We start from the raw sequence: 17574 nt of genomic DNA, 5'->3' as shown, positions 1-17574 counted from the left end.
TAATGGAAAAGTTAACAAATTAATTTTGTTCTTAATGAGCCTGGTAGAAATTTATCCTCATTCACTAACATTTTATTAGCTTATTTGCACTTCAGTCCTCTGTTCCTCTATCCAACCCCTCCTTATATATATCAATAATTCCTTTGGAATAATAACACTAATTAATCTTCCATAATTTTATGATATCAAAATGTTCCTTCATTATTACTCTTCTTTCCCATTTTTATATTATTCCTCTAACCTCTCTTTCACCCTCACTTTCCCTCTGTTGTCATAATATATTCCCGTAGATGATAATCTCTTCTTCATACACTTGTTCCTGACAACTTCTGTTCAACCCAAAAACATTTATTGAGCACACTTCATCCCTTACCTATTTTAACCTTATGACTAGTGCTGTCCATTATAATTAGCAAAACCCATCTCCTGGTCTTATCTGAAAACCAGGATTTTTCAACATCCATATACTTCCCTCATAACCTTGATGACCTTGCTTTTTCCTTGACTTCCACATACCAATATCTAATTCCAACCTATTTTTTTCAGCCTTTCTTAAGACCACACCTATATACCATACCCTACAACCTAGATTCCTTGTCCCAAATATGGACACACCCTGTGTTTTCATTCCTCTTGGCTTTATTGAGCCTATTTTTCCTGCCTAGAATACCCTTTCTTTCCCTCACTTTTACCCACTGAGACCCTTACATCTTTTTAAAGCATGGGTTCTGAATTTGAGGAACTCTGAGAAAGTGAATGCAAATTTTGTAGGTGTTCTTAAATAAGTTTTTTTAAAGTAGAGGCTTTGCAGTTTTCATACATCCTCAGAAGGTGACCAAGACTCTTCTAAAAGTTAAAGAATACTGTTTACATTTTCTAATACCTTTCTCAACTATGCTTTTATTTTTGTTTCTCTTATAGCTTTGTTTGTATAATTATGCATTGTTCATAATGTATAATATGACTACATACCCTAGTCTCTCTTAGTAAATTATAACATTTGAAGTTTTTTTAGCTATAGTTTCCTGCGCACTTCCCTATATATGATAAGTATACAGTAGCTATATAATAAATAAAACCCATCCTTTTAAAAATGTAATTTTAATCTGCCATGGGATTAAAGAAATGTAATTAGGTCTATCATCCTTTCATGAGATTAGAATTCCCTTCAAAGTTGTGGTTTTGTTTTTTAATGAATATGCTAAATACATATTGAGTTTTTTGTATGCTTCTCAGAAGTTGTAATCAGTGAGATGGTAACTAAATCTTCTGTATATTCCTTTGGATTGATTAATAAGCCTCAAAGAATTTATAGGTATTTGGAAGCCTGTACGTTTCCAAGTAGGCTCCAACATATATGCTCTGAAACTGTTTGTCTTCCTTATAGAAAAACTCAGTGTTTATTTCTTGATTGTCCTGTCATTCCATGTTTTCTCCTTTCTGTTCCCTGGTGTCCACAAATTCAGCACAGGCCTGAGTCAGTTAGGCAGAAGATTACTAAAGCTAAAAGAAATAGTTTATTTATTATTTATATTACAAAATGATATAAAGAAGAACCAAAATTCTGAAGGTCCAAGGCATTCTAGAAAGGCAGTATGTCCATCACTAGGGAGTCCAATTTGACCAACATATATCTTCTTGCTCCTTTCTTGCTGTTTTCCAAAGCTCTTCAAAAACTGACCAGAAATTTGAAGGCTGTTCCTAACAACCTGGCCTTCTAGGGAATTGTCTGGAAATCTAGGTCCACTCAGATTTCTATTGAAAAGTAGCAATGTTAGTGATAGAAGCAGATCTCCAACTTTTTTCCCAGAAAAAAGGTGCTGAAGTGTTTTTCTGACTTAAAATTGCTTCCTAATAAATCCAGAGTATGGACTTCATCAGTGTTGCTCAGTGATTATATTTCTTATAATTTTTACCTTTTATTTAAACCTCTAATATCATAAGTTATGGGCCATTTTATTTTTATTTAATAGACTGAAGTGTTACCTCAAATTCTCCATGCTCAAACTTTAAAGAAAATGTAAGCATTTTAGCAAATTAGGGTTTTGAGCAAATTCTTCCTAGAAGTGATTTATAGTCACATGAATATTTTCAGCAATTTTCTAATCTATGTTTTCTCTTTGAAAACAATAGCACTTATTGCTTCTCTTTTAAAAGATATAATATGAAGTCCTTTATACTTTCACAGTTTAACATTTTGGAAAAATGTTTGTTTAGTCATTACATGTACATTATTCTTTCTCTAATGTATCTTTTCTCACTTGTGCAATATCACTTTCTTCGGTTTATTTTCAAGTGTAATGATAAAATGCATTAACATCCCTCTGGCAGAGAGAATGTTTTAGAAGCTGGTTTACTTAATTTTGTGATCTGAAAAAGTTAACAATCGAATAAATTATATTATGTCTTCTTATGATTTAATTTAATATCTTTTCAAAGAATATTTTTTCTATAATTTCTTAACCTAACATATTCTTCTCAGTATTACATTTTATTAACTCCAAGGAAGAACCAGCAGCTTGGGAAAATAATATGAAATAAAATTAAAGCTATTAATTTCCAAGTTGTTTAGAAGAAAATTAGATTTAATGTTGATATAATTGATAGTGAACATTCTGTGTATAAAGTGTTCTACTACAAAGAAATTGTAAATTTGATAGAAAATTAAAAGACTTTGCTAAGGATATTACTGTCTATCATTTTTGTTTAGGAAGGGGGAAGTATGTTAAAATTTCAAGGCATCATCAATTTGTATAGCCAGTGTGAAGTGTGAGAAAGTTAACTATGTTTTAAAGCCTTAAATATTTTTATAACTGCTTATACTAAATTTTAATGTGATCAGATTGTTAAAATAAAAAGAATGAGATCAATTTCCTCTCTTAAATTGTGTAATATTAGTTGATATTACTAATATAACCCAGTATATAATTACAGGGTGTTTAGTACCCGTTTTTTAACAGAACATGTAATAATACCAGGGGTGGAAAGATAGATAACTTGAAATATGAGGTTATTAAGAGTGAATGACATTTATCATCGGCACCTGCTACTTAATTAAGGTTATGCGATTGCTTATGGTATGCTGAGATTACGTGGAATAAATCTATTTCTGTGATTGTCCCTTTTCTCTGTTGGCTCTGAATTATTTTCTCTTCTACATTCCATTTCTGCTGTCATTTCTAATATCTTTGCCTCACCACCACATCCAAAAATATAGGCACTGTGATTAGATCATAAAGTTTGTTCATACTAATGACCCCCCATTTCCAAATTTTAAGAGAGGGATATATAGATTAAGTAGCTTTTGAACATTAATGAAGGAATCTTTGTACATTTACATTAAAATACTAATACATATTAAACTCAGAATCGGTAGTATGATTTTTCCTTCACGACCTAACAGAACAAATATTAAATACTCTTTAGGTGGGAGACTATTTACAAAGAGCCAGGTTACTATCCCACATCTTGAACTGTGAAAGTCAAGAATGTTTTTTCATAACTAGAAAAATCCACCAGGGTTCCTGCTCCTCAAATTTCCATTCTGATTATAATTGCAGAATGTTCAAAAAGGTTTACCTTTGTGATTGGGCTTATTATTAGTGTGCATATTTTTATTTTCTTCTCTCTGGGGGTGGGGGGAAGAAGGGGTGAAAACACATTTAGTGATAGCTATTCATTAGCCACCATTGAAGAAGAAATTGAGCTTTAAAGAGTCTATCAAAAATTCTCTGGTCAGCCTTTTATTACTATCTTGTCTTGAGCCCTTTTTTTAATGACATCTATTATCAGATTGAAATGGCGATTGAGACGCTGCAAAAGTCTGACGGTCTATCCACTCACAGAAGCTCTCTTCTCAACAGCCATGTAAGTTGCCTCTTCTTCATGTACACTAATCTCTTGCTTGTTCTGCATGTGTTGCTTGCCTCTAAATGCTTGTTTTATTTATTTACTTATTTATTTTGCTTCTTAACCTTCCTTTCTCAGTCCCTTATGATCTCTGTATCATTTAATGGCTATTTTGTACAGTGGAATATCTGAAAAATAGAGCCACAAGTGTAATGCTTTATTAGGTTTCCATACTGTTTTTGGTACAGATATAATATTTTCAAGTTAATAAGTAATAAGCTGCCATTTTTGTAAAAAGTAACTAATGGGAAATTAAATATTTAAAATATTCTAGTTTGATATTTATTGTGAAGCAAATACTTGTACTCTGCATCTCTATGTCTGAGATAAACAGTTTTGTCTACTTGTGTGACCAGTAATATATTTTAAGATATATTAAAAGATATATATGGAAAAAGATGATTAATGTCCAACACAATGATAAACTGTTTGAAAACGATTTGTATAAAATGGACAGTAATCAGCCTTATAGATGAGCTCAGATCCTAAGACCTAAAGAGAAATAAAAGTGGGCCAAAAGAAAAAGTAAAGCTGTAGATAACACATAAATTGCTAATAATAGAGATAAAACAGAGTTACCATTGCTATTTCATGAAGTTTTTCACTGTTATCAGATGCATCACTATGATACTGGTAAGTGTAAAAAGAATGATTACAGTTTTGTGAACTTATAAACATTTTCATCAACTGTTCAAATTTGGGGAACCACTGGAAATGCTGATTAAAAATTTCCTTATTATGATGATTTCTGAATATATGGAAAAAAGTAAATAGACCTGTAACTTAAATCTACTTTAGATAGACCTTCTGCTAAATTAATATTAGTGACATTTTAGTAAAAATTAGAGTTTTTCCTAGCAATTGACAGTGTGTTCTTAAATTTAGGGATAAAATCATCATGATTTCTTAATTCTTTCCCATATTTTGTAACTGAAAAGTCCAAGATCAGATCACCCAAATGAAGTACTCATTATTTCTTTCAATTAACCTAAAGCCTTTACCTCTTAGAAAATGTTTTCACTATTCTTTTAAAATATTTGACTTTTGAAGCATTTAAATTTTGTATTATAAAATAACACAAATTAAATACCTCAATACCTCCTTTTGTTCTTACACATTTGTTTTTAGATGGAGTATTTTGCCTTGTTTCTTTTTCAAAGGAAAGTATCATGGCAAAAACAAAAACCAGTTAGCCATATTAGAGAATGCCTATAATTTTGGTAAAAATTATTTATAAAAACCTATAGTAGCATATATTTTGGCCCTTATTTCTGAAATAGTTTTAAAAATATGATTTTTCCCTTTTTTGAAAATTTATATTTGGTATGTCACTCTTTTTATATGTTTCATAAGTATATTCCTACCGTATTGGGAATGAGTCTGTGATTGTGTTAAAAACTGATTTACTGGCTGGGCGCTGTGGCTCACGCCTGTAATCCTAGCTCTTGGGAGGCCGAGGCGGGCGGATTGCTCGAGGTCAGGAGTTCAAAACCAGCCTGAGCAAGAGCGAGACCCCGTCTCTACTATAAATAGAAAGAAATTAATTGGCCAACTGATATATATATAAAAAATTAGCCGGGCATGGTGGCGCATGCCTGTAGTCCCAGCTACTCGGGGGGCTGAGGCAGAAGGATCACTCAAGCCCAGGAGTTTGAGGTTGCTGTGAGCTAGGCTGACGCCACGGCACTCACTCTAGCCTGGACAACAAAGTGAGACTCTGTCTCAAAAAAAAAAAAAAAAAAAACTGATTTACTATTAATATACACCACGAGGCTGTGTGTGTTGGGTGGGGATGACGATTAACTGGTCTTTATGTTTTGGAAATGGCAAGTGAAAATGTCCCTCACTTTTAGTCAGAAATGTACAGGGACTAAGAATAAAAGACAAACTAGAGTTTCCAGTCACTCTTTTTCAACTTTCAGACTTCTAAGTTGTACTTTGATATTCAAGTCACAGTTCATTTTTATTTAAGATATATAAATTAAGAAAATATGTTTACTTTTAACTTGAACTTCAATTACTCATCTTAATTAGTATTTTTGTGAATAATAATGTAGGTAGAAGAGTAATATAGAATGTTTTATATTTTTAAAAATTATTTGTTGATTTGTTTGAATCTTTTCAACTATGTGAGGATTTTTAATAAATTATTTTTCTCTTGCAGAATTCATGAGGTAATATTTAATGTTAATGAAGGTGTGAACTATGCCACATAAATAACAGACATGTTATTACTCTCTGGCTTCATATATTTTATAACATACTGTAGCAAATCTTCCATATTAGTAACAACTGCCAGAGGCACTTCAGGATGTAGAAATAGTGGGTGCAAATATTGCTAATGCAGTGATAATCTTTCTCTATGCTGATGTATTTTTATTATCCCTTTTAGGTATAAGGAAATTTATTCAAAAACACATTTGTAGTGAAATCTTTAGACATACAAAGGATTCTACAGATGGTTTTTAACAGTGGAGAAAGGATTAGTGCTTCTCCTGACTAGTTGGTGAAGTTACTTTCTCCTCAAACATAGAAAAAGATCCTATTGTCTTTTTGTCCTCCTTGGAAAGTCAACAATGCTCCGAATTTTCATTAGATTTATTGAAACTAGAATAGCTAACTGGAATTAGCTATTGCATGCATTCTAGTTGATAACTATTTGCTAAAAGTATTTTAAATCCTGTGCAGAAATTTTTTGGTAGAGAGACTTTTTAAAAATGATTTGCTCTTAATATTTTAGATGCCAATAAACTATAAATTATGTTTCTCTCTCACTGTATATGGTGTAAGATAGAAGTATTTGAGGTTTGTGGGATTCTTTGAGGTGGATATGAATTCAACTTTATGATGATTAGTGCTCTGATTTATTAATTTCTCTAAAGGATCAATTTTATTAGGCAAAAAGATTAGAAGAAATTATCAATAATTTATATCCCGTATTTATTTGTTTCTAAAGAGGTTGTGTTAATCATGACTTTTGAGCTGAAAGTCAATTTTCATTCTATTTTGACATGTGGAATAGAAAGGATTTCCTACTTTCTCTTTATAAATTTGGTTATTCACAATAATTTTAAAAAAGTGTATTAGGGTCAAATCAAGTAAATAATCCCTTCTGAGTAGAATTCAGCTTGATTGCTCTACTTTTCAACTCTCTTTCCATACATTAGAAGTTGGAATGGGATATTAAATTTTGTATCCTATTTTTCAGTGTATTCTTAGGAGAATTAACATGACAGCAATTATTTCAGTACTAACGTTTCATAGGCAGTAAGTAAATATTTATTGACAAGTGAAAGTTCCAAGAGAGTAAGGATTTTTATGTTTTGTTTATCAATGCATCTCTGGTGCCTAGAACAATGCCTGGTATATAGTAGATGCTCACTAAATATTTGGTAAATGAATAAACATAAGAAACAATAGAAGGGAACAGACCTTATTTTGCCTTCACTATTCTAGGATGCATTTGCCAGTCATGTGTGCATTTATTTGGAGACTTACATGTATTGTATTGTTTCCTTTATTTTCAAGTTTGCTTTAGTAGGTGTATGTATAAACATAGTTGGTAGAGGGTGGTCTCCTGGCATACCATTTGAGTAAAGAATATATGCGCACTCTATCGTTTTTCCATATGCAGCCTCTAGTTTAAGAGTAGACAACTTTTTTTTCTCTCCAAATAATCTAATCCTCTAAAAAGTTCTAGCCAAGAGTGACATTATTCATCTCTTTGAATTGTAGAATGGTACTTTCTATTTGGCTTTACAGAATTCTAGTAGGGTAATAATTTGTATTTAAATATTTTTATTTCAAGTATTTTGTATGTGAAGATGCTGTGGATAAATGATGTATGGTCTGCCTAAATTAAATTAGAACATCTAATTCTCTTTATTATAGACATTATTTTATAATCTTTTTCAATTGTCATTAATATAAATTAACAGTTGATGGTTATGTTGTGTCCAAATTGGGATAGTTTAGGTTGTGAATTTGAATTCAGAAATGTTAAATTAATTGTTCCCAATTTATACATAATGTTATTAAAGTTGTACATTTTAAAAATCCCATTTAAAGTATGTAGAAAGCTTTAGGCATTTATTTTATATACTTTTCACAATATAGCAAATAGTTTTTCATTATTTTTGCTGGTTTTAGCAACTGAAATATATTCAGCTTAAAGCAAAACCTTGTTTTTTTACTCACTTTCCCATGACTTTACTATATTGTAAATATAAGTTATTACAGAAATAAGGTCTGTCAAAATGCATATCATCAGTGAACTGAATTTAAAATGAATCCTAATGGATAATAATCCATCTGGGGAAAAATGCCAAATGTTACATTTAGATGTTAATTGGGCAATGCAGTATTTATTTATTTTTATTTGCCAATCAGGATTTGCCTTTGGGAAAAATAGGAACTGTTGATCTTCTTTAATCTATCCTGATTAATATAGATTAAATGTTAAGGTTGAAAGATACAATTACCTTGGTTTGCACCCTTAGATGAATTTGTTAGTTCATTAGTAGAATGATCAGGTTTTAAAGATAAAGGTTAAAAGTTCCTATGGTTATGTTATAGGCTTTTAAAACATAAATGTAAGCAAACATTTTACCAGACATTTTATAAAACAGTAAAAGAAATGGTAATATTTTAGTTCTAAATTACCAAATGTTAGTAGTATTGAATTCTAATCTCCAAATACATTTTATGAAAGACAAGATCTAAGGAAACAGTATATATCATAACAGGCATCAACTTCTCTTGAGCAGCACACAGAGCGTTTGCCTTCAGGTTACACTTACACTTACACAGAAACTGCCAGGTTTCTCTTCCAATAAAAGTAATGCTTTCTAATACTATGTTTTAAACTCAGATGTCTGATTTATCATTTCATCGCTATGTTAAAACCTAAAAGTTAAATGCTAATGTATAGAATACAGATTATAATCCTCTGCTAAATCTCAAATTCTCATATGGTATGTCCGTAAATCTGTTTCCACGTGTACAGTGCGTTTCTAGGAGACATAGCCCTAGATGGGGCAGAGATTGGCAGGCTTCTCTGCTGGGACCCATAGGGCTGAAGCAGAGCCACCTCCATCCTTTCAGGGCTTTTACTTCCACTTGACTTCTTTCTGTTTCTTCAATGTGCTCTTCAGGTTTCTGGCAAGGAATAAAGTTCCTCCTCTTGCAAGCAGGGGCAGGGAACAAAATACAGCTTAGCTACTGTCAGATAGTCAACCAAAACACCAGTTCTTGTGGAATTTTTCTAACTATAGTGATTATTTATAGAAAGATATGTATATTTGTACATATATAAAAACTCAGATTTTAAAAAACTGGTTTAGAAATGAAGAGTTTTTAAGAATATATACTATGTAAAAAGAACAGTTTACAAAGCAGTACAGATGTTTTGACTTGCTTAATCATTTCGGGGGACTGTACAGCCTCCAACAGAAGCTTCATTTTGTTCAGCTGTGGTATCAGTACTATGATTTAGGCTTCTAAGTAGTCATGCTAACTTTTGCTATAATTCTCTCATTATTTCTGTGAAAAGTTTTCTTTGATTATGAGCCATCTGATTAATTCTTTAATATATATAAATGTAAATATACTGTTGGACTCAAAATATTTGATATGAAACTTTCATATTTATACTAGTTTTCATTTTTATGAAAGGTAATTTATTGATAGTACCTCTCAAATATTCCATTATTGGATTTACTTTTCCAAATTCTTTCATAAAATTTTTATCTGCACAATAATTTCCATGATCATGAGAAATGAGTAAGTCTCATTCTAGATATTTATCTCTACTTCTAAGTAATTAAATGTTGCAAGAAAACTAGTGCACAGGGCAGTTTTAACAAATTTTTTATTTATATTTCTGGTTAATTAAATTATTTTCATTTGCTTTATATCATATTAAAAGTTTTATATTAGATCTATTTTTTATTATTCGTATACTTTTGGTAATAAAGTTGTTATGAAATTGACTATATTCTAATTCTGAAAAAATGCTCTTTAAATTAAGATTTCCTATATAGATATATCTTCTACACATTAGCAAAAAAAGGAAAATTGATTTTTTTGCTCATATTTAAGAAATCACTAGTATGCCTTTTATAAAATGCATTATTTTATGAGATAGCTAGATATACATACAAACATATCTTTGGCATTTTTAACTCATATATTATGTATTCTATGTTTGTGGATGTGGAAACTTCATTAGTTTAGTTGGAAAATATTACTATTTTTCAAAAAAATATTTACTTTTTTTTATATGTTTGCCTTTCCGGGGATTTTTTCCTTAGTATTTTTTTTCACAATTCTTGATATTAAGGGCCTATATTGCTTTCTTTAATATATTGAGAATATAATTAAAAGTTAACCCCTTCTCTGTCTAGTATGTATACACAAAACAAGAGCCAGCACCTTTGTCCAATATGGTTCACTAGGGCTGCTGTACCACCACTCATGTGCTTCTGAATCCCAATTATTTTACCACAACATGTGTATGAAATATATGAGTCAGGATTATATTGCCATATTTTATGTGTAGTTCCCTCAGATGTGCTCATAATCAATAAAGTCTTAACATTAAAAAAAAAACACTAAACAGACATGTTGTCTCACTGTTATAGGCAAAATACTAGTTTTAGCCTCAATACCTTAATTTCCCAGTTTACCTCTTCTCTTTTATTCTAAATGAATATGTATAGTGAACCTATTCTATGTGTCATTTATAATACTTAGAAATCATATTTGACTGCCTAAAGGTTACAGTTGATTCATATCAAAAGAATTCTTTTTAGTCTGTAATATTTTTCTGTCATTATAAAAATGAATATTTATTTTGTATAATCTCTTTAAAGTTTTATAGTGGAAGGTTGTATATGTTACAGAGGTAATATGTATGTTTAGATATACATATTCATATGCATATGTTTTCTATAAAGGCCTTCACATCTTTCTGACCAGAACATTAATTTTATTTTTAAAAGTTCTCTGCTGTCTTGTAGATTTGGTAGCTATATTTTCTAAGCCAACAATCACTATGTGTTTAATGACATAAATTTAATTACGTAAACATCATGTAGTAATATTTAAAATTAAAATGGTTTTGGAAAATTTAATTGTCATGGTTAAAAATAATAATTCTGAAAATACTTTTAATGGATTTTTGTATTAAAAGTCTGAAAGTTCAGGTTCTAAGTTTGATCACACATCTTAAAATATGTAAGCAAAATGAAGAAATATTTCATTTGTTTAAATGTCGATATCATCAGTGTTAGCATTTTCTTATAAATTCCTAGAGGACAAGGGTAAGATCACATTCATCTTTGCATCACTAGATGCTTAGAACTTTGCCTGACTCATAGTTGGTGCTCAACAAATGAGTTTTTTGGCTTCCATAATTTATATTTAACTTGAATTGCATGTTTAATATTAGCTCTTTATTATACCTCTTATATATTGTATGGAAATTTTGTTGAGATAGATAATGTGAAATATTTGTTTTGCGAAAGTGACAGTTTGTTTAGAATAATCAGGAACTGGAAATGTAAGTTGGAAACCAAACTCAGAGACAATATGTGATCTTAATATAGTCATTTAAGTCTATTTCAGTTCTTCTTTTGTAAATAAATAAATACATAAATAATTTGATTTTGCCATGTTAAAATTCAATAATATAGACCTAGATTAGATATTCTAAAATTTCTTGCACATTATGTGCTTTAAAATTTATTTTTTTAAAAAAAATATAACAGGACAACATAAAACTTTAAAATGTGAACAATGGGCTGAGAAGATACAGCTTTACCAACTACCACTGTACTATGCCTTTCAAAATTGTAGGAAAAAAGCTTTGAGGCAAAAAAAGGGTTGTAATAAATGATTCTTTTTCATTACATATCAATTCTTTGCCAGTGTCTAGTGAGTTTCTTTCCAGTTAAGAAAGAAATGACTGAATTTCATCCATTCTTCTTGCAGAATTTGTCCTACTAGACAATATTGTTATTGTATTATCTAGTGGTAATTTGAGATAAGTAAATTAAAATTTTATAAAAATAAATAGAACCTTAATATAAAAACTCATACAAGGTAGCCTGCTGTTTATGTATTATAACACACCGATACTAAAGACGTCTTAGCAAGGTTTGGCAACATGTTTTGTTCTATAGCAATTATATTTTTGATATTTATGACCAGTTAATAGATTTGAATTCTCTGAAGAGGTGTTTATCTCCAGGGTTGCAGTCAATTCAGGGAAAATTAGTATATCTAGGATATACTTAAATATTTGAAGAAATGGATATTGTCTGAGGTCATAAGTGATATTAAGCTATTTACAGTATTACTGAGAATTCCTAAAGCCAGATTATACCAGCTTCTGAATGACAGCAGTTTACTCTATTGTAAGACTTGATGAAGAACTTCTAAGTATTTCTGTATGTTTGTTTGCAGTGTCTAGTAGAAATTTTGGCGAATTATATGATTTCTGTGTATTTACTGTGTCTTACTTTTATTAGCTCCAGTGGCTGTTGGACAATTACGAGACAGCAGAAGGAGTGAGCCTTCCCAGAAGCACTCTATACAACCACTACCTTCGACATTGTCAGGAACACAAACTGGACCCAGTCAATGCTGCCTCTTTTGGAAAACTAATAAGGTCAATTTTTATGGGGCTACGAACCAGGAGATTGGGCACTAGGTTAGTACTGAAAAATAAGATCATTAACTAATGTTTCTTTTTCATACTTGAGCAGCTTGGTATATTGTTTAAGCAAAAGAACTTGATTACAGGTAGTATATAAGAAAAAAATATATAGAATGAGCTCAGTTTATAAAATCCCCAGGAAAAGGAAAAGTCATTATTCAATGAATACTACCATGCCAGAATGATGTGTTGTCCTAAACACTAAGAGAGGAGCTGATTCTCAACTATATAGAAATTAGCTGGCCAACCTATTAATATAAGACTTGCATATGATGCTTTAAAAATTAATATATCATTGTATTCTCTTTTTGAAAATAACCATACTAAAGGTGATACATAAAGGGACATAGTAAATTAAAAATTATGTATTTCTTGACTCTTGTAACATTACATTTAATTGTCAGTATAAATAACTACTAGACCAGAGTAAGAAATTAAGCTGAGTTTTTCATTTTATTTCTGGGGACCACTTAAAAATCATTTGGTAAACATACAAAATATAGGTGTTTGAATTCCTCTGTGATGACACAGTCCTATTTTACCTATTATTACCCTTTTTTTTCCTGTTCTTTATGTGAACCCATGTGTGGAAGCAAAAATACAGTATAGTTGTATTGAATGGAAACCAGTAATGTGAAGAAGCTTTCAGTTTCACTGTTTTCCTTCCTTTGGAAATAATATGAGTGTCTTTAATCAAAATATGATGAAAAGAATACTTAGAACTGTGGAGCTTCATTTTTGTCTTTCTATAATTTCTACAAATTATCATAACATAAATATTTTAAGTAGCTCGGCAGAAGGATATATGAATACTGTTGATTTCTTAAATCTTACAGAAATTATATAAATAGCATTAAAATAGAGGTTGCATACTGTATAACAGTAGATGATATACCTTTAATTAATTATAAATCACAACTTCACAGTATTTAGTAAAAGAGTTTTTAATCTTAATAAAATAAACAGAACCATAGTAATTGGCTTCATTATAAATTTATACTAAAAGGAGGAGTGAATGTTACAGGGGAGAAATAGATTGATCTTTTTCTTCATCCATCATATGGTTCATGGCTAAAACCCCTGTAATAAAAGATTAACAAGAGAAAAGCATACCAATTTAGTTAGTACAAATTTTACATGACAGGGAGCCTTCAGAAATGAAGACCTAAAGAAATAGAGAAAACTGTATATTTTATGCTTTCTGATGAACAAGTAGATAGTTCTGGAGAAATATAATTGGGCAAAACAGATATAATCTAATGGTAATAAACTGGGGAGAACTCAGCAAGGCCTGTTTGTTTAGATTCTTCTGTGTCCCTGTGTCTTTAGAAATAAGGGCATTGCTTTCGACCAGGTATAGGAAGGAACTCTCTGGAAGGATTTCATGACCTGTTTTTCACGGAAGGCAAACTAGGTTTTAGGGCCTGCTCCAGAGGAGAAAGTGGTCAGGGAAATTTTTTCTAATTTGTATGGCCTACTGCTGCTGTTTCCTCAAATGCTATATTTGGGGGTAGCATGTCATAAACCCCTTCACTGTATCAGTTTTGTGAGATTTACAAGGTCTGTATGTATTCAAAGTGTGAGTTATTCCCTTCCCGTTGCATTTTAAATGATTGTACAGCTTTCAGATTGCTAGAGGTTCAGCTTTCTTATAAATGTATTCTTCTGTCTATATGTGAAAAGGTAGTATATTTTAAACTGGAGAATATGATTTTCTATTCAGACTAAAGGAATAGCTCTCATTCCCTTTAAAAAAGCTTTTTGTTTCTCTAGTATTTTTTTCCAAAACCACAAAAAATCATTATTTGGGGACCTAACTCCTATTTCTTAGCTGATAGCTCTATAGTTAGGCATACCATGCCAATATTTTGAAACTCTGGGCTTTATTCAACATTCTAATAGCTGTATTGTTGTGCTTCTTTTGTTACTGAAAGGGATTTCAATGGGTCCTATTTTGAGGCTCCATTCAAACCTTGAAACACATCTTTAAAATAGAAAGGGACAAAATTGGGGTTGTTTGGGTTTGTGAATGAGTAGAATCCATACTCGTAAGTACATATTGCAATATTACAGCTTTTACTGTCTGATGGTCTGGGTTCCCACTCCCTTACTATGTAATAATTATGTCTCCTATTCCGTTTATAATTGTATGTAATGTTTGCAATTAGGGATGTAAAGCAAAGCCTAGAAAAATAAAGAGAAAATAAATACTATAGGAGAGACTTTAAACAAATGAAGTGTTAAGAAAATAGAAGAACTCTGATGTAGAAAAACTGACAATGGTGGGGGTGAATCCCAGAGATTCTTTCTACAGTGAAAACTGTTTTAGCATTTACTTTATACTCCTAATCCAAGGAACAGAAGGAAATGAGTATATATTATGAGGCAAACTAAATCAAATACTTTTTTTAAGTGAACTATATGCAGAACTGTTGTTATCCATCAATAATAGTATCTGTTGAAACTATTCAAACCAGAACCAGATCTTTTCTAAAGTTTTTGGACCTGAGTAAATAAAAAGTAAATAAAATCACTGTGTCTTAAACAAATGCAGAGCAAAAGGTACCTTTTGTTAGATCCCGGTCTCCAAATCAACTTTGATGACCATGAATATGCTTCTTTCCCCAGCCATTCCCAATGAAATGAAAACAAAAACCAAAACACTCCCTCCTAACCCAACCAAAGGGCTAAATTGTAGGAAACTGAAAAGAAACTAGATACCCCATCCATTTGGGATCTCACAAGAGAGACATCGTTTTACACTGTAGTTTTGTCTCATAATTAATGCCTCCTACTTCCTACCCTACCTCTACTCTGACCATCCTCCAGTTTATACAGGAGAATGCTACAAATTAGGTTTTTAGGTTTTTAGCATGAATATTTTTTTTTGTTTTTTGCTGTATTCTGCAGTGTATTTTGGTGACAGGATCTAATTTCTGCAAGTGGAATGCTTTTCTTTATAGGCATTAAGTTTTCATATTTGCTTTATTTTGCTGAAAGCATGTAGGTATTTAGATGTCCTACATTTTGTTAAACTAGCAGTATTATTTAAGTAACATCTTTTGAAATATATAGGGTTCATTTATAATCTTGGAAGTAAAACTCTGCTCTATTTTTATTAAAAATATTTAATCCACACTCTTCTTGCATTTCTTTTTGTAAATGAAAGAAAAAATTGGAAAGAGTACTGATGCCTTGCTATATATAGACTTGTGAAAAACTATTTTCTCTTTGCAAGAATTTACATATTTAAAATGTTTATTTTTGCAAAAATTTGCAAATTCCATTCAGAGCAATAGTTTGTCATTTCTAATAGCAAACATGGTCTTTCTCATGAACATGGAGAAATTAGGACATTTTTATTCCAGGTGGAAATTTGCCATTTTCACAGAGAAGTTTCCTCATATCTGTTGTGACATATCATATTCTTCCTACTAAGTTGATATGAATCCATAAAACAGAGACTAATAAAATGTTTCAAAATCAATAAATTAAATTCCTACTTCCTTTTTAGTTTTTAAAATATTAAATAACAGACTTCACCACAGCATCTTGTAACAGTGATGTTAACTTACTTCAGCGTTCTTGAAGTAAAGAGAAAAATGTTGAACCAATCCAAGACAATAGTAGAATTAAGACTTTTTTCTTTTTCTGTATAGCCATTTAACAATAAATGTGTATTTACTGTGCAACCCTTTATCCTGTTAATGGGTTTTTATTGGCCAAAATCTTTTCCCCCCATTACCCTTTCTAAATTAAATTTAAAATATAAATTTGAAGATAAAATGTAACTTGAGTGGAATAAATGGATTGTTTGACTAATATTTAAGTGAAAGCTTATAAGGAAGTATTTTCTTAGGGCCTTGAGCTGATTGATTCAGAATCTTATTTTTATGCTTCAAATGTTGTCACCATAAAAACACAAGTATACAGAATAAGTAAATCATAAATAGGTAGTATTAATATGCTGCTTTTACCTACTTTTTCCAAATGTGAAATTAAATGGACATCTCATATGAATATTAATTTGACTGACTTTTGTGTCTCCAATGTTCATTGCTCTTTTATGAAGAGGAAACTCCAAGTACCATTACTATGGGATTCGTGTCAAGCCAGATTCCCCTCTTAATCGTCTGCAAGAGGACATGCAGTATATGGCTATGAGACAACAACCCATGCAACAGAAACAAAGGTAGACTCTGGAATTATCAATGATATGTCAAAGCTGTGTATTTCTTAGCTGTTTAGGTTTTTTCTGAACAAATACCTAAGTGCAAAAGAATGTTGTTACTGTTGGCATGCTTTCACTACGGATAGTTCTTAAATACGATTTAAAATTTCAATGATCCTATCTGTTTTCTAAATTTTTAAAAATTACTTATCAGTCAGCCTGTTTGGCCCCTTTTAGGTTAAGTACAACATACCAAACTGTTCAGACAGGGAAATGAAACACAAAACATAAGGAGCATATCCAAGCAAATACCAACTGGAGAAACTTATTTCAGTATTCATGAGCTTCTGACTTGCTATTCTGCACGTCTCTCAAGTCATTCTTTTTTGACACAATATGAATTCTTGTAGAATGTTTGGAACTTCTTACATGTTCTTTGAATCCAATTTTCATAGATATAGAATTGCCATTGTTAGAGCTGTAAGAGTTCTCAAGCATTCATGAATGGATAGAGCGATGGACGGATGGATGGAAGAATGGCTGGCTGGCTAGATGAATAGAATCACAGATCTTAGAATTGAAAAATACCTCAGTCTAGTCTGAGGTATATCTCAGTCTAGTCTGAAAAATACCTCAGTCTAATCCTTATGACAATCAAAGGATTAATAGCCTTGTTTTTCAGATGAATCCCAGAGAGATTAAATGATTTATACAAGCCCATGATACTGTTGCATAGCCAAGACCTTTCTAGTCTCATGTGACTTATGTCACAATT

The 17574-nt window shown here is 31.1% G+C and overlaps 1 protein-coding gene across 5 annotated transcripts in view; it reads left to right on the top strand.

The window, feature by feature from the left end:
- RFX3 (regulatory factor X3) overlaps positions 1 to 17574 on the top strand; it is a 290574-nt gene that overhangs the window by 203628 nt on the left and 69372 nt on the right. For 4 of the 5 annotated variants that reach the window (XM_012737587.3, XM_012737571.3, XM_076008666.1 and 1 more), the window contains 3 exons: positions 3793 to 3867; positions 12441 to 12622; positions 16701 to 16820. In XM_012737587.3, the coding sequence (XP_012593041.1) occupies positions 3793 to 3867; positions 12441 to 12622; positions 16701 to 16820 (377 nt within the window). The remainder of the gene's footprint in view (positions 1 to 3792; positions 3868 to 12440; positions 12623 to 16700; positions 16821 to 17574) is intronic. The other variant, XM_076008665.1, reaches the window with a different exon arrangement.

This window comes from Microcebus murinus, chromosome 12 (assembly GCF_040939455.1).
Source record: "Microcebus murinus isolate Inina chromosome 12, M.murinus_Inina_mat1.0, whole genome shotgun sequence".
NCBI classification, from domain to species: domain Eukaryota; kingdom Metazoa; phylum Chordata; class Mammalia; order Primates; family Cheirogaleidae; genus Microcebus; species Microcebus murinus.
Note: the sequence above shows the minus strand (reverse complement) of the source record. Positions and strands in the feature narration are given on the sequence as shown.